The following is a 27101-nucleotide window of genomic DNA, read 5'->3' on the forward strand; positions in this document are numbered from 1 at the left end:
TTTTGAGAGTCAATTTTAAACCACATTCTTCTCTGATCTCCGTCGACACTTTATTCACCTTTGGGGTCACGGCACCACCACATAAAAAGATCTCCGGCAAAGAGCCCCCCCATTAGGGGTGGTGCCCGTCAGACATTGCAGCGCCGGTCTGACGAGGAGCAGTGCCTATGATGAAGCATGACACCCTATGGGTGTGTGAGGCCTCTTGCTCCTAGAATTTAGGACCCCGGTCACTATTTCCTGTTTTACATGGTTGGAACAGTGTATTACAAATTTTTTGGTAAGAACAGGAGAGGACGGTTGGCTTCGGTCCAATCCATTATTCGGATCCGGCGCCGAAGCGGATCCCAACGGAGCCGTGGACACTTGAGGCTCCATCCTCGGCATCGACTGATGGGGCGATGAGATCGGCACCATAGGCCTGGAAGGTGATGTCATCAGAACCGCAGGACCTTGAGGTGATGTCATCGTCGCCGAACCGCACCCCCAGCCAGATAGAAGGGCATAAACTGCACTGCCTTGTAAGGAGCCGGGGAGCCCAACGAAAAAGCTAATGGACCCGTGGGACCAGCCGGTGCACCAGCAGGGGCCATAGCCTTAAACATCGAGAACATGGCATTTAAAAATGCTGACGGATTCGCTCCCGGAGCCAGGAAGGCAGGATACTGCTCGTCTCGATGTTGCACCTGTGCTTGCTGGACATCCGATGCAGCAGGTGAAAATCGAGGACTCTCCGGAGGTGCCACTACCTCGAAGACCGACGGCGCCGGAGAAGCCTGAGGGCTCTGAGGTTGTGGAGTCATAGTCGGACTAACCTCCCACGTCGTACCGCGCGTCCGAGATGGACACCTTGATTTTGAACAGCTCCAAGCCGAACAACGCCGAGTCATGACGACGTCGATCCTTCTGTCTCTTCGACAAAGTATGGGAAGAGGACCTGTGATGATTCTTATGCACCTTCTTTGCCTTGGCCAAAAAGAGTTTGGCCTCCCTCTCTTTCAGAGCCTTAGGATTCATGCTCTGGCAGGAAACACACTCCTCAATGTCATGCTCAGAGCTCAGACACCAAAGGTAATCGTCATGAGGGTAGGTAACCAACATGCAACCCCATCATTCTCGACATGGCTTAAATCCCGACTTCCTAGGAGGAGACATTGTAACTAGAAACTGGATTGCAACTAGTAACAAGATGCAACACCTCCAACAGTAGCGAGAGCTAGGAGAAAACCGTTAGCGTCGAAGGCACGGAACAAAAAGGGAACTGACGTCAGCACGCCGGCGAGGACCTCTTATTAGCACAGATGGAGCCGTGCAATTGTGACGTCCTCGTCGACATGGAGAGCTGGGAAGAAGATTTTCCGTCGGATGCTGGCGCATGGGAGAATTCATAAGGTGAGAAATCCACAGGTAGTTGGATCCATCAGAAACTTTATTATGGTAATACAAATGCTAAAATACTGTATAGGCAATACCCTACTGGCAGGTGAGTAAACACACTATTATATACACATTAGTAATTAGGAATGGGCATAGAAAGCAATAGAAAACAGTGAAATAACAGTAAATATTAGAAACCCTAGGAGGAGGCAAAACCATATACTAAGTAAATGGAATGCGAACAGCAGGCCCCCACCCAAGGAGGTGGAATCTCTAGAGGGGAGCTGGAGGAACTAGGAACCACAAGTAAGTAGCAGAGTGCCCCCCAGCGCCCAGGAGAGAAGAGGAAAGTACCTGGTTATTCCCAACCCCACAGGTAAACTTTATGAAAGGACTGTGCAAGACCCAAGCAAGACTGGAGACACAGAAGATGGATCCTAACAGAAGAGGACCTGCAAATGAGGTGGACCAAGTTAAGTTCCAGCTGGAGTGTCCGGTTGGGGCAGGAGCCACTACACACCCTTCTGGAGATGCAGGACCAGGTTGATGGTGAAGACCAGGAGTTGGCTATGCAGCACAGGAGCAGAAGAAGAGTTCCAGAAGTGATGCAGTCGATCTCCCACGTGGGAAGAGGAGTTGCAGTCAGTCAGTGGTGTGGAAAAAACACAAACAAGCCTTGGCAAAGGCAAAAGTTGCAGAAGAAGAGTTGCAGAGCTGCTGGGGACCAGGAAGGTCTGGGGGAACTCAGCCCAAGGAGGTGCCAGGCGACCCTCAGCAGTGAGGAGAGCCAGAGGTCGAGGATGCAGCCCCCACAGGCAACTTACAGGCAGCAGGCACAAGAGTCGTAGTGAGGCCCACTCAGCACACCTTGAAAGGAGTCCCACGTTGCTGAAGCAGCAGGCACAGGAGTCGCAGTGAGGCCCACTCAGCACACCTGGAAAGGAGTCCCACATCGCTGAAGCAGCAGGCAAGAGACTGTGCGTTGCAGAGAAGAGTGCTGGAGGCCGGGACTACATGGAGCCTGAAGATCCCTTGGAAGAAGAGCCAACAAGCCTTGGTAGCTGTGGGAATCATGGTGCACAGGGGTACTGTCCTGCAAGGAGCGGTAAAGACTCACCACCTCCCAAGATGGACAGCTGGTGGAGGGGACCGAGGGAACCACTGCAGACCACTACCTGTGTTGCAGGATCCATGCAGAGTTGCAGGAGAGTGGATCCACTGGGCCGATCTTCGATGCAGTTGGTGCCTGCGGATGCCAGGGAGCGACTCCTTCACTCCTAGAGATATTCCTTCTTGCTTCTTGGTGCAGACTGAAGACTTGCCGTCCTCAAAGGATGCAAAGCTGGGGAAATGTTGCAGTTTCTGGAAGGAACCAGAGAAACAATGTTGCAGTGCGAAGTCGTCGCTGCAGATTTATGTTCCTGTGAAGTCCAGTTGTGATTCCAGTGGCCAGGATTCGAAGTAAACATTGCAGAGGAGTCCTGCTTGAATCTAGCACGTCGAATCTGAGGACCCACCCAAGAGGGAGACCCTAAATAGCCCTAAAAGGGGGATTGGTCACCAGCAGAGTGACCACCTACCAGGAGGGACTGTGACATCACCTGCCTGACATGGCTACTCAGATGCTCCCAGAGGCTTCTACCCACCTTGGATTCAAGATGGCAGAATCAAGTGGCCACCTGGAGGAGCTCGGGGTACCACCTCTGGGGTGGTGATGGACAGGAGAGTGGTAACTCCCATTTCCATTGTCCAGTTTCGTGCCAGAGCAGGGACCCCGGAGATCCCTGTACTGTTGCAAACTGGTTTAGGCAAGGAGGGCACCAAATGTAGCCTTCAAAGCATACCAGTAGCTTGGGGAGGCTACCCCTCCTAAGCCATGTAACACCTATTTTCAAACGGAGAGGGTGTTGCCTCCCTCTCCCAAAGGAAATCTTTTGTTCTGCCTTCCTGGACTTGAGCTGATCAAGCAGCAGGAGGGAAGAAATCTGTCTGTAGGATGGCAGCAGCGCGGGCTGCCTGGGAAAACCCTGCAAACTGGTAGGAGCAAAGCTGGGGGTCCTCAATGGAGCCCCCGGAGTGCATTTAATCATTTAATCATACAACCAATGCTGGCAACAGTATTGGGGTATGATTCCGACATGTTTGATACCAAACATGCCCAAGTTCGAGTTACCTTTGTGTAGATGGACATAGGTAGTGACCTATGTCCAGTACACAGATAAAATTGCTTCCCCACTCTCACGAAGTCTAGAAAAATTGAGCTGGAGTTCGTAGGAGCACCTCTGCTCATGCAGTGGTGCCCTCACACACAGGTACCTGCACCCTGCCCTCTGGGCTAGGAGGGCCTGCCATCGGGGTGACTTACATTGACCTATTGCAGTGACCTGTAGTGAAAGTGTGCATGTCCCTTTTCACACAGGCTGCAATGGCAGGCCTGCAGACATGTTTTTATGGGCTCCCATGGGTGGCATAATACATGTTGCAGCCCATGGGGAACCCATGGTGCCCCAATGCCCTAGGTACCTAGGTACCATATAATTGGGACTTACACAGGGGCACCAGTATGCCAATGGTGGGGTGCACAAATTCGGGAACAACCAAATTTAATGGGAGAGAGCACAGCCACTGGGGCCCTCGTTAGCAGGATCCCAGTGAACATAGTGAAAAATACAGTGACAGCAGGCAAAATGTCGGGGTAACGATGCCAAAAACAGGGTACTTTCCTACATAACCCAAAAGGCGTGGTGAGGCATACAAAGGAATAGAATAAGAAAAATTCTATGGCAGGACAGGCGCTCAGATTATGCATTCTCTCTCTTTACTATTGCAAACAACAGCCAATTGTAATCCAGAAAAACACACATAAAAAACTGCACTTCCCAAGAGGCTTTGAACCACGCCCCATACATACTCCACCAATCATCAGTCCACATATACAAAACAGAAATACACCATGTTGACTGCCTCTTTCTTTGCTGCTCTATATTCAAGATAAGTGCCTCACTGTTTTGCATATTTATGGCTGATGGTTTAATGTTTGTCGCTATGCTGATGTTACCGCACTGTGCGTGTTATGTTGAAATTGTATTTCAGATTGTGCACGAATGTTAAGCGCTCCGCTTAGGAAGTTGGCTCTGTATATACTATCTCAAAGTGAGAGATAGTATGCACAGAGTCCAAGGGTTCCCCTTAGAGGTAAGATAGTGGCAAAATTAGATAATTCTAATGCTCTATTTTGTGGTAGTGTGGTCGAGCAGTAGGCTTATCAGAGGTTAGTGTTAAGCATTTGTTGGTCACACACAAGCAATAAATGAGGAACACACACGCAAAGACAACTCCAGGCTAATAGTTTTATATAGAAAAATATATTTTCTTAATTTATTTTTAGAACCACAAGTTCAAGATTTGAAGTAAATACATAAAATGTAAGGTACTCCACACAGGTAAGATACGAACTTTGAATTAGAGCAATAACATACAGTTTTTATTAAAATGGCAATAAGCTATTTTAAAAGTAGACAGTGCAAAAATCAACAGTTCCTGGGGGAGGTAAGTATTGGTTAGGTTGTGAGGTAAGTAAGACACTTACAAGTCTCAGTTCTTGGGCATAGGCAGCCCACTGTTGGGGGTTCAAGGCAACCCCAAAGTTCCCACATCAGCAGCTCAGGGTCGGTCAGGTGCAGAGGTCAAAGAAGTGTCCAAAACACGTAGGCTCCTATGAAGAACAGGGGTGCTCAGGTTCCAGTCTGCCAGCAGGTAAGTACCCGTGTCCTCGGGGTGCAGACCAGGGGGGTTTTGTAGAGCAGTGGGGGGGACACAAGTAGGTACACAAAACACACCCTCAGCGGCACAGGGGCGGCCGGGTGCAGTGTGCAAACCAGGCGTCGGGTTTTGAATAGGTTTCAATGGAGGGATCCGGGGATCACTCTAGCGGTGCAGGCACAGGCTGGGGCTTCTCGGGCCAGCCACCACCTGGGCAAGGCAGAGGGTCGCCTGGGGGTCATTCCTGCACTGATGTTCGGTTTCTACAGGCCCTGGGGGCTGCGGGTGCAGTGCTTGGTCTAGGCGTCGGGTACTTGTTAAAGCAAGTCGCGGTCAGAGGGAGCCTCTGGTTTCTCTCTGCAGGCGTCGCTGTGGGAGTGCAGGTGGGTCGTCTCGGGCTACTCACGGGGTCGCAGTCGCTGGGGAGTCCTCCCTGTGGTGTTGGTTCTCTGGATCTTGAGCCGGGGGAGTGGGATGCAGAGTGTGAAGTCTCACGCTTCCGGCGGGAAGACTGAGGTCTTTGAAGTTGAAGAAAAGTTGCAAGTTTGTTGCAGGTTGTTGAGCAGAGCCGCTGCTCGCTGAAGTTTCTTGGTCCTGGCGGTCAAGGCAGTCCTCTGAGGCCTCAGAGGTCGCTGGTCTCTGTTGGATGCGTTGCTAGTTGCAGGTTTTCGACTCAGGAGACAGGCCGGTAGGGCTGGGGCCAAAGCAGTTGTCGTCTTCCATCGTCTCTGCAGGCTTGTAGGTCAGCAGTCCTTCTTCTTTAGTTCAGGTTGCAGGAATCTGATTCCCTGGGTTCTTGGATGCCCCTAAATACTATATTTAGGGGGGTGTTTAGGTCTGGGAGGGCAGTAACCAATGGCTACACCCTCTTTCTGCCTCCTCCCTAAGGGGAGGGAGGCACATCCCCAATCCTATTGGGGGAATCCTCCAAAACTAAGATGGAGGATTTCTAAAGGCTGGGGTCACCTCAGCTCAGAGCACCTTAGGGGCTGTCCTGACTGGTGGGTGGCTCCTCCTTGTTTTCCTAAATATCTCCTCCAGCCTTGCCGCCAAAAGTGGGGGCAATGGCCGGAGGGGTGGGCATCTCCACTAGCTGGGATGCCCTGGGGCGCTGTAACAAAGGGGGTGAGCCTTTGAGGCTCACCGCCAGGTGTTACAGTTCCTGCAGGGGGAGGTGTGAAGCACCTCCACCCAGTGCAGGCTTTGTTCATGGCCACAGAGTGACAAAGGCACTCTCCCCATGTGGCCAGCAACTCGTCTGGTTGTGGCAGGCTGGCAGAAACTAGTCAGCCCCACACTAGAAGTCGGGTTGGTATTCAGGGGGCATCTCTAAGATGCACTCTGGGTGCATGTTACAATAGATCCCACACTGGCATCAGTGTGCATTTATTTTGCTCGGAAGTTTGATACCAAACTTCCCAGATTTCAGTGTAGCCATTATGGAACTGTGAAGTTTGTGTTTGACAAACTCCCAGACCACATACTCTTATGGCTACCCTGCACTTACAATGTCTAAGGTTTTGCTTAGACACTGTAGGGGCATAGTGCTCATGCACATATGCCCTCACCTGTGGTATAGTGCACCCTGCCTTAGGTCTGTAAGGCTGCTAGAGGGGTGACTTACCTATGCCACAGGCAGTGTGAGGTTGGCATGGCACTCTGAGGGGAGTGCCATGTCGACTTAGTCATTTTCTCCCCACCAGCACACACAAGCTGTGAGGTAGTGTGCATGTGCTGAGAGAGGGCTCCCCGGGGTGGCATAAGACATGCTGCAGCCCTTAGAGACCTTCCCTGGCATCAGGGCCCTTGGTAACAGGGGTATCAGTTACAAGGGTCTTATCTGAGTGCCAGGGCTGTGTCAATTGTGGAAGCAAAGGTACAGTTTAGGGAAAGAACACTGGTTCTGGGGCCTGGTTAGCAGGGTCCCAGCACACTTTTAATCAAAACTTAGCATAAGCAAAGGCAAAAAGTCAGGGGGTAACCATGCCAAGGAAGTATTTCCTTACACCAACCTTCTGCTCCCACTGACGCCCTGGTTTGGTAGAGTCCTTCTGGGCTAGAATAAATCTGTTTGCTGTGTATTAACCTGATGCTTCCCTCTGGGTACTTTCAGAGTCTGTTTTCGGACTCAGAGCTCCTTCCTTTCCTCAGGATGTCTAACTATGAGCCACCTGATCAGGATTATGAGGCCCAAGGATCTGAAGAAGATGAAGGCTACTTTATTGATGATGGCCTGGTGGAAGTGATCGATCATTCATTTTAACACTACTTAGATAAGGCACCTACTGCTAAGAGCTTTGAACAATTATCGGGCTGTTCATCTGCCCCCTCTCCCATCCCTCTGCTGCCCTCTGGGCCTTCTCAGCTCCTTTGTGACCCAGTTGCCTCGCAGTGGTTCCATTCTGACGTCATTTCCAAATTGTCACAAGGCAGCCTTGTGGAACATACCTACATTGCCAAAAAGCGCCTGTTTCTTAAAAGGATGAATCTTTCCCAAATTCAAATTCTGACCCACCTTCTTCATCCTTATGTGATAACAGCAGACCAGACCCCTAAAACAGAAACACTCTTCCAGTCCCCATCCATGTTCTTCCCACTCTTTTCCCCAAAGTCCCTTTACCTTTGAGTCCAATGATACTGTCAATCCCAGTTCACCTGACTGGATCCAGGCCCGCAGTGGTAGAGAATCTCAGCCCTCAATGCTCAAGAAATTGGCACCCTTATGAATCCTGACATCTTTGTGGGGTGGCATCGGAGAGGCGCAAGTCTGTGCTCATGAGGATTGACTCAAGCTGGTCAAGTTGGCCACCTCTGAAGCTGGCCTGCTTGCTGAAGGGAAACCTTTCGGAGACCAGTTTTGTGAAGGACATTGACAAGTTTGTCAGCACCTTTGCTTCATTGGATAAAGCCCAACCGTCTCTAAATAAATTGTTTAACCCGCTTTTTGGGTGGGCTGGCCATGGCAGAGGACAACCGGTTGGGCTTTCTGCCCGTCAAGGTCCTCAACAAGGTTTTGCCTTTGCCGCAGAGGGAACTGGCAAGATAGCTCACAGGCCGGCTTCTTCCGCTTCAGATCCAGGGGTTTCTGAGGCTGCTACAATAATGGTGTCAACAGAGGGGGCCAGGTCTTCATCTTTCAGTCTGCAGGTAATTCCTCTTCCTTTTTCTGGCATTTCTTAGGGGTGGGAGGATCAGATTGCTCCAATTTCTTCAGATTCTTGGGGTTTTAGACACTGTTTAAGGTTACTGCACAGTGCTTTCTGAGATCCCAGATCAGCCTCTTCCACCTTCTTTCTCATTTTTCCCTACATGACATGACTTTTATAGAATCACAAATTTAGGAACTCCTGACGAAGCAAGCTATTGCCCCAACTCGACCTGATCCCAAGAATTTTTGCAGCAGTGTCTTTATGGTACAAAAGAAAGGTGGAGGTCAGAAACGTGTACTCAATCTGAGACAATTCAATCAGTGGGTGGTTTACCGCAATTTCAAAATGGAATGTATTCATCTCATTCACCGTTTACTCAGTGCGCCTGGATCTCAAAGATGCCTATCCCTCCTCACACGCAGTTTCTTCTGTTCCAGTAGCAGAATCAATGGTTTGGATATCTGTCTTTATTCCCTTTTGGGCTGTCTTTGGCCCCCTGGGTGTTCACAAAGCTTTTGAAAACGGTGGTCAAACAACTGAGAGAAATGGGAGTTTGAATTATTGTATATCTGAATGATATGATTCTGTTGGCGGAAGAGAGGGACATGCTCTTCACACATCTGTCCTGGGTGACAACCCTCCTTCAACAGGTGGGATTTGTGATCAATATCAAGAAGTCAGTGATGGAACCTGCTCAACAACTGAATTCTTTTCCAAGTAGATTAAGGGAAGGATCAGTTGCTTCTCCCAAACTTGCATATGAATTCCATCAAACAAGTTGTAGACTGCCCTGTGCAAACAGATGGTATCTTTGAGATCCTTAGCTCAGGTCATGGTCTGTTAGCTTCTTCTTCTTCTATTTGAGTGATTTTCCTGGACCCATTACACTACAGAGTACTGCGGAGGTTGAAAATTCACCTCTGCAGTACTTGACTTATGACTGCCAAGTCCCACTCTCTCTCCCGAAGCACAAGAGGAACTCAACTGGTGGTCGTAGAACATGGAAGCGTGTAATTGCAGGGCCATTTTCAGGGTGACCCAGATATTTTCATTGAATCACACGCCAGCCATTGGGGTTTGGGGGCAAAGTGCAGGAAATTTTCTACCGGAGTTTGATGGTCATCAGAAGAAAGGGGTCTGCACATAAATTGCTTAGAACTTCTAGAAGGATCCTTTGCTGTCAAGTCCCCAGCCCCCCAACCCCCACCCCCAGAACAGCAATTGTTGTATCCTCCTCTGGATGGACAAGGTATCTGCTGTCCGGTACATCAACCGATACGGGGGCACCAGATCTCATCTTCTGGCGGACATCGCCAGTGAATTTTGGCACTTGTATCTTCGACACAGAAGATCATGGTGGGGGCAGAATATCTTCCAGGCAAGGACAACATTGTGGCAAATTGGAATGCCAGGTTTGTAGTGGACCACACTGACTTGAAACTCCATCCTGGAGTCTTTTGGCTGATCCTTCGATCCCTGGGCCCTTGTCAAGTGGACCTCTTCACATTTAGGCTGTCAGTTGAAGGACTTCTACAGCTGGAGGCCGGATCCGATAGCTTTGGCCATGGATGCGTTTCTCCATGACTGGTCAACCCAGGTGAGTTATGCATTTCCACCTTTTGCGGATTCCCAGAACTGCAGCTCAGGCCCAATGACAATGTGCAATGTGCAACGCTGGTCTTGGTGGCTACCGTCTTGGTTTCCAGCCCTTCTAGAGATGTCTATCTCTTACTTTTCTTCTTTCGATCTCCCTGACTCTCCTGTCAGAACCGGTGGGCTTGCCTCATCCCGTTCTCCTTCATGGCCAGTGGGTTCTCATTGCCTGGAAAATATCAGGCGACGCAGGCCGATCAAATGCATTTCAGCAGAAGCTGCTGATGTTATATGCCAACGATATTCTTCTGCACGAAAGAAGTAGGTAGTTTGGTGCCTTCAACGGGATGTAGATCCCCTGGGCTCAGACCTGAAGGATGTTCTAAATTTCCTCTCTGAGTGTGCTTCTTCGGGATTATGTTACAGGTCAGTAAACAATTTCAGATTGGCTTTGTCCGCTGGTGATGATCACATTGACGGCAAACCAGCAGGCATGCCCCCTCTCGTATGCAAATTGTTCAAAGGTATTAGAGTTGCTAATCTGCCAAAACAGAGCTAGGGGATGTGAATTGTGTTCTATCCCTTTTTGAAAATTGGACGGATAATGCATATTCATTTATGAAACACATCACAGATAAATTGACCGTGCTACTTTGCCTAGTCTCCTGTCAGAAAGTATCAGATGTGAGAGCGCTAGACCTAGCAGGTAGGTTATTTTCTCCTGATGCTGTTTCTTTTGTCATACTAAAAAGAACAAAGACTATGGGCCTGATTAGGAGTTTGGAAGGCCGACCATCGACCCGCCAGACCCGTGAGGAGGAGATGGCTGTGGAGCTGGTGGTCTCCCCCGGCACAATTAGGATGTTTCCACTGGGCGGACCGGCAGAAACCTCCATATTAAGAGGTTTCCACAGGTCAGCCCAGTGAAAACAGTGCAGCAACATTGGTCTTGGCTCCTTGTAGCAGACATTGCGCATTCTGAGGGTGCTGGGTGAGGGTGGGAGGTGGGCTGCATTGCCCATGACCTTTTTGTGGGTAGTGCAGGTGCTCCTCTGCAGCTCCCAGCACTGCCCTTCTGCCAGCCTTTTCATGGCGGCAGAAGGACAGAAGGGCATAAAAAGGCTGGTGGAAAGGGAAGTCGGGAGCAGCATGGCAGTGCTTAACTCAATGGTGCTGTGGCTGATCACAACTTTAACTGCCACCAACCCATCAGGATCCATAATCCTGGAAATGGCAGAGGTCCCCCAACGGTCAAACCACCAGGGTCGTAATGTGGCGGTCGGACTGCCAGGACTGCAGCGGTCCGACCACCACCACGGTTTTGGCAGTCTGAAGACTGCCAAACTCGTAATTAGGCCCTATGTCTAGATCTATTGATTACCCACCTTTTCCTCATAATGAATCTATTGGTTACCCACCTTTCCTTCATAACGAAAAATGATGTGTTGTTAAGTGCTTGAAAACATATGAAGAACACACTGTATCTTGTCAGGCAGATCCTTTTGGCACTTCAAAAACATAAAAAATCAGTATCTGCTGAGATCTTGGCTCGTTAGGTCATGGCGGAAGATGGCACTGATGTTTCTAGCAATGGAGCTCACTCTGCTGGGAAGGGCAATGGCCTCTAAAGCTTTCATGTTAGGTTCCAGATTGGAAGGTATCTTATGTGCAGCTGATTGGCCATATGACTCTGCTTTTAAAGCATTTTATTATAAACATTTTGTACATGCTACATGTGTTGTGGTAAATTAGCTTTGAACCAGCATAATCTGAGCCTCTGGTCCTGCCACAGAACATAACTTTTTCTAGTAGCTGTGACAAGAATTTTTGCTCCTAATATGGACAGGGAGGCGAGGATTAGCCCAACCGTTGGGACAGTTAAGTTGTTTTGACAACATACTGTGAAGTTGGTGTTTTGAATCATGATCTGTATATATCTTGTTGTTTGCTGCCCACCCTTAATAATATTGTTCACTTATAACTTGGCTCCTCTTGCATATTTTTATTTCAGGCTCAGATCCGAAGCAAGAGTGAGAAGTTTTGGAACACAAGTTTCCTGGTGATGCCAGCTAGCCTCCACAGTTTATGAAGACGCTTTGTTGATCCTGGACCGTGATCCAGTTTGTTTCACATTCCAGATTATGGACATTTCCTGTACCAGCTTTAGGTTTAGACTGCATGCAAAGAAAGAGGCACTCAAGATGGTGTCTCTCTGTTTTGTATATGTGGACTCTGTATGATTGGTGGACTATGTATGGGACATGGTTCAAAGCCTCTTGGGAAATATAGCTTATTATATGTGTTTTTCTGTGTTACTATTGGTTGCTGTCTGGAGTAGAAAGGACAGAGAAAGTGTAATCCTTGCCTCCGTGTCCTTAATAGAATTTAAAATTCTTGTTGCGACAGCTAGAACATTTTCTATTGTACAGCAACACTCAATTAGGGTGCAACAACACGTCACACATGTGACAAACACACAGAATAGGCTACCGTACCCTGCACAAAGCAAGGGGTTGCCATTAGTTGCTTCATGGGCAGGAGCTGGAGAGAAGTCACCAACAGCCGAATTCCCATGAGGAGGTGACATCATCTGAATGTGCAGCATCAACGAGGGACTTAAAAGCACTGTGGACCAGGTGGTATGGGGTCTCTTTTTCATTGACCACCAAACTGGTAGCACCTCTGGAGAATTGGAACTGCAGCAGGGCTGCATCGGAAGAGAAGCCAATCAGAGTCCAGGTGAAATCAGGAATCAGGTTCGATCCTGGCGTTGGCTAAGCAACCTAGGGCAGACTGCAGGTGTGCATCGTGTGGTGAGTGTGGTGGGCAAGAGACTTGCCGTAGCGTAGCAAGAACGAGGCTTAAGAGTGCCCTTAGGCACATTCCAGGCGGTACCTATTGAATGCTTGAAACTGGGTTTGCAAGCTCATGTCTACACTTACGGGAGGAAGCAGGGATAAATAGTGGCCTGCTACTTACGGTTTTAGACTTGTATTCAGAAGCTTAGAGGGTGTGGGACTTGGTGTCTTGGGTCAGGGATCTGTTAAATTACACAGTTTTCAAATAGGTAATACATTGTGCAAATGTCAGTCTTTTTTGGTAGGTGCTCCAGTATCTGCCTTTCCAAAGGAACTGTGATGATTTTAATGGTTTCTTATGTGTACTATTCCAGTTTTCAGTAACCAATAACAACTGCGCCCGTGATTAGATTTATCCGAGGCCTATCTCAGTGGTCCCAAGCTGGAGAACTGGAGGTAGGAGTACTAGTGTGTATATAACAAGGATTAGAGGTTGCAAAAAAATCTAGAGGGACAGGACCTCGGACTAATTTCTCCCAATAGGGGATTCAGCAGCTAAAATGAACACTAGAAGAGCAGACTGGGGGTAATCTGAGACCTGTGCAAAATAGTAAGTACAGGGTAATGTTTCTTTCTTTTCTTCATTAGCATGGCACCTAAGCTAGTGTGCACTACAACTGGCAGCCCAGCCACGCAGGAAGATCTCTGCTCCTATGGAGAGCTCTGGAAAGCATTAAAGACCCACGGCATCAACTAGGCATTAAAGATGGTGGCCGAAGGCTTCAGAAAAAAACAGCAGACGTCCGTAACCCTTCATAGGAGGCAGAAAGAAGTGCCAGCCCAATACATTGGTTCAGCTGGGAACGTCCAAGTCAATGAGTGAGTCAGCAGTGGGACGACATTCAGTAGTCCGCCCACCAGGAAAAACGTAAAACGTAAAAACGACCCTGGGGCCACTTCTGGTCAACAGGAGTACAGTATTCTGGAGTATAGAATTCTGGTTGGACAGCATGTCAGCGATAGCAGCCGTGAATACCCAAAGTTCAAAATGCCCTTTCCTTCTGGGATTACTCAAAATTTGAATCAGAAAATGTTCGGCTTACAATATAGATTTCACTGCCAAGCATGTGCCAGGGGTAAAGAAACACAGGGGGTCATTATGACCCTGGCGGAAGGCGGAGAACCGGCGGGAGGACCGCCAACAGGCTGGCGGTCTTACTTTGTGGAATTATGACCATGGCGGTTACCGCCATGGTCATCCGCCGGTTCTCCGTTCCGCCCGCCAGGTCTCCAGCCCGGCGGCCGTCACTATACCGCCGGCGGTATTTGGACCCGGCTTACCGCCGTGGATTTCCCGGGGTTTGAACCGCCATGAAATCCATGGCGGTAAGCACTATTAGTGCCAGGGAATTCCTTCCCTGGCACTGATAGGGGTCTCCCCCACCCCGACTACCTCACCTACCCCCCCACCACCCCTGCCACCTCCCAAAGGTGGCAGGGCCACCCTCCCCACCCCGACCCCCAACATCACTTCACCCATACCCACACGACACACACGCAGGCACCACCTACATACTTACACGCACACACGCCGACATACATGCCTACATCCACACACACAGTCATACACGCACACCCACATTCAAACATACACGCACACATCCATACAGACATACCCACAGACATACACACACTCATTCCCATACACACAACACCCCTGCAGGCATACACGCACTCACACACCCCCTCTACATACACACACGCACACCCCCATGCACCCACACAACACCTCCCCATCCCCCTCCCCTCACGGACGATCGACTTACCTGGTCCGACGATCCTCCAGGAGGGGACAGGAGCCATGGGGGCAGCTCCGCCGACACCACACCGCCAACAGAACACCGCCACGGCGAATCACAGGACGTGATTTGCTGGGCGGTGTTCTGTTGGCGTGGCGGTGGAGGTGGAGCAACCTCCACTTCCCCACCTCCCGCCAGTATGGCTGTTGGCGGCTCTCCGTCCGTAAAAGGACAGAGAGCTGCCAACGGTCATAATAGGCAGAGCGGCAAACCGCCACCACTGGCGGTCTTCCGCACGGCAGTCCCTCGGCGGTCTTTAAAAAAGACCGCTGAGGTGAAAATGACCCCCACAGTGGCTGATGCCTTGTCCTGTTTTAAGTTGGCAGAATTCCGAGAGCTATGGCCGAAGGCAGACACGGTGATGACATCATTCCCCGTGGACTTGTGGAAGTTTGGTGCCCCGTTGTCCCAGACCTCAATGCAGCCTCCCGCGCCCCAAGGAATAGGCGTGCGTATGAGGCTGCATGACAGGCTTATGATGCCACGTTTGAATCAGGTGTTAAAGAGGATGAGTTCAGCGCATCTGAGGTTCTAAAGTTCTTAGCTAAGCACGGGGAGCTGAACAAGTCAGTGGCCCTGGTTAGGAGGCAGTTTCTAGCTATTGCCTTCTTCGGTGGACTGAGGGGAGTGGGGGATCTGACAAAAGACGTCAGGCTTAGGAGAGCGATAAAGGGATGGGAACATGTTGCCCAGTCATGCAGGATGCCGGGAGACCGACTGGTGCGGTTAGACTGTTGCATATCACTGGAATACTGCCAAGCATATGTGCTTCTCAGTATGAAGCCTTGCTCTTTAGGCTGGCCTATTCCTTCAAATTCTTCGGGGCCTTTAGGATATCTGCACTAGTTGCAGCCTCCAAGTCTGATCAATCTGTTGGTGTTGGCATCACCGACTTTGTCATGTCGGGGGACTGCCTGAGAGTTAGCATCAAACGCTCAAAGAATGCCCAGGCAAGGAAGGGGGTGTGGGTGAATCTATCTGCAGACCCAAATACCCCCTACTGTCCAGTGGCCGGGATGAGGGAATATCTTTGCTACAGACCCCAGAATGGACACCACAATCGCTTGATGCATGCAGATGGTGCTCCTCTCATATGTTTTCAGTTTACACAGATATGTGTGCTCTGTCCTATTTGGGGGTGAATACATTACTTCACGTCCCACTCGTTCCAAATCTGGGCCGCAACCACAGCAGCGGCATTGGGTTTGCCTCCAAAGACCATCATAGGTGCAGGCATGTGGAAGTCCACTTGCTTAGAGTGTTATGTCTGCCCTCACTTGGTCTGAGAGAGCTAGCCGGTCATGGTATCTGCAGTGTTCGTCTGCTCTCCCCAACCCCTCTCTCATTTTTTCAACCTCGGTAGTGATGACAGATGGGATTTTTCCTAATTCTCTTCTGAATCAGGTGTTAAAGAGGATGAGTTCAGCGCATCTGAGGTTCTAAAGTTCTTAGCTAAGCACGGGGAGCTGAACAAGTCAGTGGCCCTGGTTAGGAGGCAGTTTCTAGCTATTGCCTTCTTCGGTGGACTGAGGGGAGTGGGGGATCTGACAAAAGACGTCAGGCTTAGGAGAGCGATAAAGGGATGGGAACATGTTGCCCAGTCATGCAGGATGCCGGGAGACCGACTGGTGCGGTTAGACTGTTGCATATCACTGGAATACTGCCAAGCATATGTGCTTCTCAGTATGAAGCCTTGCTCTTTAGGCTGGCCTATTCCTTCAAATTCTTCGGGGCCTTTAGGATATCTGCACTAGTTGCAGCCTCCAAGTCTGATCAATCTGTTGGTGTTGGCATCACCGACTTTGTCATGTCGGGGGACTGCCTGAGAGTTAGGATCAAACGCTCAAAGAATGCCCAGGCAAGGAAGGGGGTGTGGGTGAATCTATCTGCAGACCCAAATACCCCCTATTGTCCAGTGGCCGGGATGAGGGAATATCTTTGCTACAGACCCCAGAATGGACACCACAATCGCTTGATGCATGCAGATGGTGCTCCTCTCATGTTTTCAGTTTACACAGATATGTGTGCTCTGTCCTATTTGGGGGTGAATACATTACTTCACGTCCCACTCGTTCCAAATCTGGGCCGCAACCACAGCAGCGGCATTGGGTTTGCCTCCAAAGACCATCATAGGTGCAGGCATGTGGAAGTCCACTTGCTTAGAGTGTTATGTCTGCCCTCACTTGGTCTGAGAGAGCTAGCTGGTCATGGTATCTGCAGTGTTCGTCTGCTCTCCCCAACCCCTCTCTCATTTTTTCAACCTCGGTAGTGATGACAGATGGGATTTTTCCTAATTCTCTTCCTCCAGCCTCCGTTGAAAGGTTAGAGAACGTCTGCTGGTGTGCCCATTCATTTATTCATAGAGCAGGAGAGCAGTTGCGTGGATCTGGATTGGAAAGTGCACAGTTTTCGGCATGGGTGAAACTTTAGTGAGTCAGCCACCTGCAGAATGGGTTGTATCTGAGCTAATTGATTCACATGGTATTCTGGTTATACATACAGGAATTAACAACTTGTCCCTCTTAGGGAGGAGTGTGGTGCAAGAATTGCTTTTTGCGTCCCTTTCAAATCAAGGCTCCCTGGAACGGCAATATTCTGGTTATGAGTCATACTGAGATCAGTGTGGCCAAATGGCTCACCCCCGGCCGCCCCTCCCACCCTTAAGTAATATGAATGAATCTGTTAAGAAGTTGAATCACACAGTGCAGAAAATACTCGCAGGGCCATCAATGGGTACCATAAGGCATAATATACTCCAACGAAGGAGTACAGATCTGTTCCATAGTGACGGGGTGCACCTATCGCTTAGGGGCCAGGAGGTTTTCATTCAAACTGTCATTGGGGTGATATCCAAGGAAGTGCAGATGAGGGAGTGTGGGGAGTGCACTAATGACCTTATAGCCCTGTGGGCGAAATTTGAGCAGAAAATAACATGCCTGAAAAGAAATGGACTAATTGCCTGGCTTTATTCCCTAGATGGGGTAATGGTCTTGGTGGGTGCGGGGCTAGCTGGAGGGGGGACTGGCCTGCTGGTGGTCTTGCATTTTTCAGCCGTACCCTGGGGTGCCTGGAATTGATTATTGATTGGGGGCTTTGCCTGGAGGCTGATCAGGCCACAGATGCCCCGCAGGGACGGTGCATTATGCAGTTCTCTGATGTTGTATTCCATATAAAACAGTGTGTATTTTCCATTCCTCACTTAGATGTGATGGCTTGTATAAATGGATGGTGACTACATTATTTGCCCTGTATTTATTACACCCTGGTGGGGAATGTGAATGTAAAAAGAATGAATTTGCTAGCTACTATGTATTTGTAAGCTGTTTTCACTGGACTGATGTATCATGGCTCATTTGTATTTGATTCATATATTTTTAAGAATCACTTGCTGTACAATATGTGTTACCTTCCTGTTTGATTGCTTCTCATGTCTAACTGCCTTGTAACTGCCATTCATTCCTTCAGGAGTTTTGTGTGATTAAATAGCTACGTCCTGGTAGAAGCACATACTTTGAGTATAACTCTCGCTTGTCTCAGGGATGGGACAGTTGAGTATGACTGAAGGTCAGCGATTTGCCCGCTGTGAGCACATTAATAGAATCCTAAAGCTGATGACAGCTTGGGGAAAGAAAATACCTCAAGACATCTGCACTGAAGTAATATTCAAAAGAAAGTAATAATAAAACTAAAGAGGTGGTTTGACGAAGGGATTAAACAGGTGAAATACTGAGCCATGATAAGAAATAACAATGGGAGAGAGAATGTTCTGAAGTGTCATGAGATCAACTGTGTTGAATGCTCCAGGTAAGAAAAGGAGAATCAGAAAACAATGTTAGTGTGTAGAGGTGAAATTTGGGAATTAGTTACAGAAAAAGTACAGTTTGGTAGAGTGCGCAGAGCAAAAAGCAGATTGCAGAGTAGAAATTAAACAGTGATAATTGAGGCAGTAAGAGAGCTTGCTGTATAAGGAAGACTGCACACAAAGCTTGGAAATGATTTGTAGAAGAGAAATTGATCGAATGTTAGTGGAAACAAGTGGTCAAGTGTGGAATTCACAATATCTACTTGAGTGGAAGCATGCCAATTTAAATATGCAAGAATTATACAAGATCAGCTAGTGGCGGGGGGAACTGGGTGAAACAGATGAGATACAGCGAAGGTGGCAATCCAAGTAAAAGGTCAGGGACAGAATAAAGAGACGAAATCTGAGCTGAATCAAATAACTCTGATAGATCCCCTTAGAGAAGATCCTTTGATTTATTTTCTAGAACTTTGGAATATAAGTCATAAGAGTGCCTTTAGTACCAGATGCCCCATCCATCAGTGTAGTTACCAGTGCGTGGTGAAACAGGAACTCCCAGGAAGCGCTGGCCTGGCCACTTAAAATGATGTCAGCTGCGTCCATGTAGAAATATCCTGCAGAAAAAAGAAGTAACAGTATTAATTAGTCATGGTGACTTTTCCCAGACACTTTCTAGGGCCACTAAAGACCAACTTTGAAAACAGTTCATACGCACTTTCATTAGTGAGTAATTTGTGTTTATCTGAACCATCCCCTAAGCTTCCCTCCTAGTCTCCTCCTTGTAGCCAGATCTACCTAATGTGTCCCTCCTAGCTTGTTTTTTTCGGTTAATGCTGCCGAATTGTCTTTCAGTGATACTTTCAAGAAGTATCAATGAGCGTAGCTGGATAATGAGAAACCAGGGCCTGAAAATGAAAGGGCAACCTCTCTTAAATGCCTCTGTCTCTGTGGGCGGATGTCAGGCGTCCTCTTTCTCTCTTAGAACAAATCGTTTTGTGTCTCAACTTGGAAGTGAAAATGTCTCAAAAGAAGGGAGAGGACTTCTTTTCTCAAAACTCTGAAGCATTATAAGCGGAGAGGCTTTGAGCATGGAGGGGACACCCCAGATGATGAATCAGAGACCTCTCAAATATGTCCAGTTACTTACAGAGCTTTATACAAGCACTTAACTAATTTCTAAGACACTGGGAAGTCTGCAATCACAGCTACTAAACAAATCTCAGTCTTGTTTGCCATAGATTTTGGGTCAGCTGACAGAGGCTCTAGCCTTGATTAGCACTATAGCTGATCAGCTTCATTAGGAAGGGATGAAGAGCAGTAAGAGGATATAATACAGGGAGGTACTACACAGTCAACAGGGAGATGTTAGCAATGACTAAAAAGCAGGTTTTCAGCAGTTTGCATAATACGCACTATGACCAGAATCCACTGGTAGTTTGACCACTGTTCTATTCTGTAAGTGTCATGTTGGGTCCAGAAGAAGCATGGTTTTGGCACTAACAGAGCAACATTGGTGGGAAAAACACAGTGCATATTCCAGCGACCAATCAACAGGTGCAAGTAGAGCAGGATTTGATCATATATATGTATAGCTTCCTATGAGAAGCTGCACCATTTGGTCATCTAAAAAGAAATTCTCCATGTTGCCAAACACACTATCCTGCGGCTGGTCTAACCATTGTGGGCTTCGGTAGACATGACACTTAAAGCAGAAGTCCTTGTGACATCTGGTTCATAGTTGAAGCCAGCACACAGTCAGAAGAATGGGGACATGATAAAAAAACTGTATCTAGGTGTGCTTGCACTATTTCCAAGCACTGTAAATATTACCCTGGTTTAATTGTACTCAACATGCCTACTGCAGAAAGATGGAATAATGTTATCCAGGAGACCTGCAGATCACCACACTTTTCAGCAATATAAATTTCCCTCAACAAGCTATCATGCCTCTAGAGAAACAAGGGGCAGGTGGCTTGCCAGCAGAACAGTCTGTTAAGTTTTTTCCCCCACTGGGCTTTGGATCCGCAAGGTACCTGTAGATCCGCAATCGATGTTTATTTTTCCTTTAATAACTCCAAAACTACTGAACGGATTTTCACCAAATCACAAAAGTGTGCTTTCTGGACCATGATCTAGCCTTCTGCCAAATTTGGTTGAATTCCATTCAGCGGTACGGGCTTTAGTCGTGTCTAAAATCCCTACAGGAAACTGCATGGAGAAAACATGTTTTGAGACCCCTCTTTTTCTCTGCCCCCGCTTGACGAATCACCCTGAAACTTTCCACACAGTGGCTGAACTGAGTGGCAAACTAGTTTTGGAAATTTCATGAAGATTTGCCAAACAGCGCTAAAGTTATAGGCAAAACAAAAAATGCTTTTCCGATGGAAACTAGATCTTAACTATACTTACTGGCGGACCCGTGAGGCTTTGCCGGGCAGGAGCTTTAATCCGGCATTTATCCTGCCTTGACCGGCTGCTGGTGCTGGCTGGGGCCGTCTCCCTGTGCAGGGAGGCGACAGGTTGCAGCAGAGACCGGAGGCGCTGAGGGCTCCCTTGCAGGAGCGGTGGCCGGCACGCAGATCGCGGAGGCGGTGCTGGGTCTGGGGGCGTCTCCCTTGGGTTTGTGCAGGAGCGGCCTAGGATTGAGGCGCTCCCGCGGTCAGAGGTGTGGCGCGGCACCCCGCCCTTCCTTACCTGCCCGCGGCTTCTTAGCAGCACCGTGGGGGCCACTGATGGTGGATTTTCCGAGGGGCCTAGTCGACAGGTAAGTCGGCCCATGGGCCCCTTGGGTGTTGGAGCGAGAGTGCTGGCGGCCTGGGTGGGCAGGAGGGCTACGCTTGTGCTCTGCTCCGCCGCACGGCCTAAAGAGTGAGCTGCTTAGATCCCTTTGAAGGGGGGGCACGCAATGGTGCCCGAGGACATGCAGAGGACTGCTGTGGAGGGGTCGCGGTTGGCTGGCGCCTCCCCTGCTTTCAGAAGTGTACTTTGGTGGCCTTGCCAGGTGCCTTGACCGTGGGCCTCCTGCTGCGGCTTACTGGTGTGGCGCTCGAATTCCGCGACCCGTGGCCACGGCTGTGGTGGTTGCGGCTGGGAACAGGAGGCGGCGCTTCCATTGGAGGACATTGGCGCTGCAGGCGGGTGTCCATCCATCTTTATTTTTGACGGAGTGAGCTGGCATCATCTGGTGGCTGCAGGTGACGGTGTTTGGTCCCAGGTGTGTTGGACGATTGACGACGCCTCCTGTCCTCCCTTTTGCCCGGTTGGCTGCACGCGTTGCCGTGCTTCAGGGTGTGCACCTGAGTGGTGTGGTGGGTGCTGTTTGACATGGGGAAGGCGGATCAGAAGCAGCCCAAACTTATGTTTGAGGGCAAAAACAAAAGTGGCCAAGCTGGTCGGTTGTCGGATGACCTACCCCAAGAGGAGGACATGCAATCGCCCTCTGTGAAAGCTATGTTTGTAGACCTTAAACGCAGCCTGGCTAGTATTGATGCGAAATTGGACCATCTGACTGAACAGATGGAACGCTTGAAGGATAGGGTGGATGGTCACAGTACCCGTCTTGAGCAGGTGGAGTTTCCTACATCGGATCTAGAGGATGGCCGTCGCGAGGATGGAGAGAAGCTACTGCGGATGGAGCGGGTGTTAGAACTTATCCGCAATAAGAACGAGGACCTTGAAGCCCGGTCCCGCTGCAACAATGTTCGCATCTTAGGTTTGCCAGAGTTGACGGCCATGGCACGCATGGAGGATTACATGGAGACTATGTTTGCATTGCTTTTCCCTGGTGAGCTCTCTCAGGTGCTGGCGGTAGAGCGGGCACACTGGTCGCTTGGCCCCCGGCCCCCTCCGGGAGCACCGGCGCGGCCCATCATTGTGGGCCTATTGAACTATCGTGACGAGGGATACACTACTTCGGCTGGCTCGAGAAGGCAGCCCAGTGATATATAATAACACGGAGCACAGCATTTTTCAGGACTATACTCCTGGGGAGCAGGCCGCTCGCAGGGCGTTTCTCCCGGTTAAGCGCGCCTTGAGTCAGATGGATGCCAAGTTTTCCCTCATTTGTCTTGCCAAGCTGCGGATACTGCATATGGGCAAGCTACATTTCTTTACGGACCCGAAACTGGCAGCCAGATATGTCAAGGAAAAAAGCGCCTCCGACTAGCACACAGGCGGATGTGGGGCTCCCTGATGCTAGCGACACTGACTAAACTTGGTTCTGACGCTGAGGTTTGCGATGGCCCCTCTACCTGTATGATGGACCTAGATCAGATTAGGCCTGGGCTGGCCTTGCAGTGTTTGGTCCCGGGCTATGGATGATATCTTGGTGCTCCAGCCCATCCACCCCACTCGGGGCTGCAACTGGGTGGCTGTTGGGATGGTGAGTACCAGTGCGACAGCTGTTAGATACCTCACTTGGAATGTCAGGGGGCTGAATGAAGGCTGCAAGATGCGCTTGTTGTCGGCTTATATGCAGCAACAGGCAACTGATATCTGCATGCTACAGGAGACTCACTTGGTTGAGGGAACAAGAGCAAGGTTGAGAGCTGGCTGGATTGGCGAGAGTCACATGGCGATGTACTCAGGCTATGCGCGAGGAGTGGTGATTTTGATTCGGAAGGGAGTGCTGTGGCGCAGCGATGGGGTGGTAGTTGACCCGGGTGGGCGTTATGTCATGCTCAGAGGCACTTTGTATGACAAGCCGTTCTGTTTGATATCTCTCTATGGGCCTAATGTCGACGACCCTGAGTTCTTTAGGGAAGTTTAGCGCTTGATTGGTTCGCTGGGCCCTGACTCCATCTTATGAGGTGGCGATTTAAATGTGGTCTTGGACCCGGAGGCGGACCGCGAGAGCAGGGCTAGACCTCGACATGTGGCGGCTGCAAGGGCGCACGTCATGGCCTAGGGAGCCCTGGTGGGTTTGTGGAGGGCCAGGCACGGTGGAGATAGGCAAGGCACGTGTGTTAATTACACACATAGCAGCTGGTCTAGATTAGATAGATGGCTGGGCACCAGATATGTGGAACTATGGACGAAGTCAATTAAGCATATGCCCGCACTCTTTCGGATCATTCGCCAGTTTTGCTGGAGCTGCATGTGCCCCGTGGGCCTGGCCGTGCGTTCACGTGGTGGTTGCCTAGTGGAGCGCTGACAGACTGTGTTGTTCGGGAGGAGATTTGTACTGCTATTGTGGACTATTTTAGGATCAATCAGGGTGCGGTGTCTTCTGGTGGCAATCTTTGGGAAGCCTTTAAGGTTGTGATCTGCAGTATTTGTTTGGGCAAGCAACATGGGGTGCTGAAGGCAGTACGACGAGAGTTATCGGCACTGGAGGCACACCTTGTCGACTTGGAGATGGGAACTACATTGTAGAACTGACTGACTCGACGAGGACTCTTCTGACGGATACCGCGGAGGTTCAGCACCTCATGTCAGACTTCCATTCTATGAGTGGTTTGGATACTGCTGCTTATTTTGAGGAGATTAGCTTGCTTTGGCTTGAGAACTCTCATAGACAGTACCTGGACGCTCCTTTTTCGGTTGAGGATGTGGTCCAGGCTATACGTAGTTTGCCAAGTGATAAGGCTCCGGGACTGGATGGCTTGACGCCGGGCTTCTACAAGGAATATGCAGATGTCCTGGCACCGCACCTTTTTGAGGTCTACGCTGATTCGCTTGAGAGTGGTGACCTTCCGGCTTCGCTGCGGGAGGCTCTTATAGTGACGATTCTGAAACTTGGGAAGGACCCTAGTAGTTGCGACTCGCATCGCCCACTCTCGCTTATAAATATAGATAATAAGATCTTAGCAAAACCCATTGCACCGCGCCTACAGCCCTTACTAACATCCTTGGTCTTACCGGACCAATCTGGCTTTGTGCCTGGCCGTTCAACACTGTATAATTTGCGCACTTTTTTAGCGATTTCTAATATGATCGGGCCTGATGATCGCGTGGTGGCAGTCTTTCTGGATGTCGCAAAGGCATTTGATTAGCTGGATTGGTCGTATATGTTTGCCCTGCTGGACAGAGTGGGGCTTAACGCTAGATTTATTCAACTGATTTGTCTATTATACTCCAAGTCAACTGCTCGATTGAGAATCAACAGGATGTTGTTGGATCCTTTTTCGATTGCTAGGGGCATTCGTCAGGGTTGCCCCCTTTCGCCGCTACTTTTTGCGTGGCGATGGAACACCTTGCGGCATGACTGCGACAGCACCATAATCATAGGGGGTTGGCGTTTCGGCAGTGTCCTATTCTCATTTCTCTGTATGCGGACGACATTGCGTTGTATGTCCGTGACCCGCAGTTGCATCTGGATGTTCTGCTAGATGAGGTTGTTCAATTTGGCTGGCTCTCTGGGATAATGATTAACTGGTCCGAGTCGGTGGTGCTACCTCTGTCTGATGCCACCGTGCAGTGCCGATCTAGTTACGCCCTGTGCTGGGTATTTGGCTGAGCCGGAGGGTGGATGAGCTGTGGTCGATAACTACGGCATGGTAATTGCATGGCTGGAGGATAAGGTGGTGGTCTGGCGCTTGCTGCTGCTGTCGCTGACCGGGCACATTGCAATAGCAAAGATGGTGGTTCTGCCCAAATTCTTGAATCTTTTTGTTAACTTACCTCTGGTGCTTACGACTGGCTTCTTGAAGTGGCTCCGATCTTTGCTTGTGGCTCTTGCGTGGGTGGGGGGACAGCCCAGAATTTCATGGGAGACTCTGACTCTACTGTTCGATCAGGGAGGGGGCTTGCGGCCCCGGATCTGGAACTTTATTGTTACTGTGAGTAGGCCCATTCGATGTATTTCTGGTTGCATCCCATACACTATTTGCTGCACTTGGCAGCAGAACATGACTCAGTTGGCCGGACAGGCTGGATGGGGTACTTGGAGGACCGCCTAGGCCCCGCTGACAGGATGTGGACACCGTGATGTGTTTGGCGTGGGCTTGGACGTGTTTGCTGAAGCAGGCTGGAGTGCACAAGGCGTTTACGCCTTCGATGCCAGAGCGAGTTGCGGTGGGCCTCCCCCTCTGGAGGATGGCCAGATATCTGAACGCCTCCGGAGTTAGATATGGTTACTTTGGGGTCTTGGTTGCTAATTGTGTACGTTGCTTAGCCTTGGAGGCAGACTTTCTGCATTTGGCGTGGAACTGCGGGGCGCTGCGCGGTTACTGGTCTGAGGTATTGCATGTGATTGATGAGATGACTGGGCTTGAGGCGCTTCTGGGTAATGTGGAGGAGATCCCATTTGCATCCAGACGGGTGGTGAGATTTCTGCTGCTACTGGCTAAGCCCAGAGTGGCAATGTGCTGGGGACGGAAGATGATACCTCGCTGTGATGACTGGCTGAAAGATGCTGCGTACTGTCAGGAGCAGCTGGCGGTATACTGCGAGCTTATGCCGGAGAGTTCCTGCCCGAGGGATATATGGGCCCCCTTGATAGCATTTCTTGCAGCTCGCGCACATGGAGAAGACTGGCTTTCTATGCCTCCCCTTGAGTGTCCAGCTGTGGCTGTTCTACTTTATATGCTATAAGCATGTGGGCCCCTTTTCTGTGGGTACAATGTTGGCAGTGCTGTTTTTTTCCATACTTTCATTATGTCCTCTTTCCACTCCCCCTCTCCTGTTGTTTTCTGTTTCTCAAGTTCACTTGTGATACCAACCCGGGGTGCTCATTTATGGGATCAGTTTCTCCTGTTGTTCATTTTGAAACCTGGACAAGTTTGCACTTTCTGTGGGCCCTCCCTGCAGAATCTGTTGTATGTAGACTATAAGTGAATGGTGCTTTGTGCTGTTTGACGGTGTTTGTTTTCTAAATGCAAAAATAAATTAAATAAAACAATTACAAAAAACTATACCTACTGGCTGTTGCCAGTAGGTATTTTTTGCCACAATATTCTGGTATCATACCCCGAGAACATTTAGCTAAGCTTTAATGCAGTGCCACTACCACAAGCTCCTCTTTCTCTCCAGAATGGGGTGTGTTGATGAAGTTTAAAAAAATGTGAAGACAGTTTAATGGAGAGAGAACTAATGGAGAACCCAGCTGGTGTTTGAAGAGATATGTGAGCAACTAACTGTAACATGGTAGTGGTGCTTCTTTCACAGTTTAACTATCCTACTACAAGCTCACACTGCTTTCGACGATGACCTGTGACACATAAAAACCCATATTTGCGAGCTACTACTGCTGATTTGAGAGGAGCACGAAATGTTGACATTTTGAATGATTTTTTTCTGAGTTGGAGAACAATCTGTATGTTTTGAAGGCAACTGATGCTTATATAATGCCACATTTCTGGAAATTTGAAACTGATTTAGGGAACACGAGATGTTGATGTTGGGTCTTTGGTTGATTTATGCAGTGTTGCACGTTGACATGTTGATGTCAATTTATGAAGACATGCATATTTGGGGACTATTTGATGTTATGTTTCTGGATGTATTCTCATTGCTTGCAGGTATCATAATCAATTGCAAGCATCATGGGAGCATTTTATGGTTGCCAGGAAGTCAGTTTCACATTGCTATGGGATGATTTCTTGAAATGTTGGAGGCACTAAGCAAATTACTTTTGGATGAATACCACTACTATAACTGTAATGCTTGTGTGACAAAATAACTTACATTCCTTTTCTGTTTGTTCAACATTTCAGGAGACCGTGATGATGTTGCAGCCCCCTTATATTGTTGTCTTAAATCTCCAATTTCTTATGACACATAGAGGGTCATTCTGACCCTGGCGGGAGCCGCCCACCTGGTG

General features: G+C 49.3%; 1 protein-coding gene across 2 annotated transcripts in view; it reads right to left on the reverse strand.

Moving 5' to 3' along the window:
- LOC138285807 (TLC domain-containing protein 1-like) overlaps nt 1-27101 on the reverse strand; it is a 131116-nt gene that overhangs the window by 22514 nt on the left and 81501 nt on the right. For both annotated transcript variants that reach the window (XM_069226201.1, XM_069226200.1), the window contains exon 3: nt 18872-18954. In XM_069226201.1, the coding sequence (XP_069082302.1) occupies nt 18872-18954 (83 nt within the window). The remainder of the gene's footprint in view (nt 1-18871; nt 18955-27101) is intronic.

Source organism: Pleurodeles waltl, chromosome 3_1, assembly GCF_031143425.1.
Source record: "Pleurodeles waltl isolate 20211129_DDA chromosome 3_1, aPleWal1.hap1.20221129, whole genome shotgun sequence".
NCBI lineage: Eukaryota > Metazoa > Chordata > Amphibia > Caudata > Salamandridae > Pleurodeles > Pleurodeles waltl.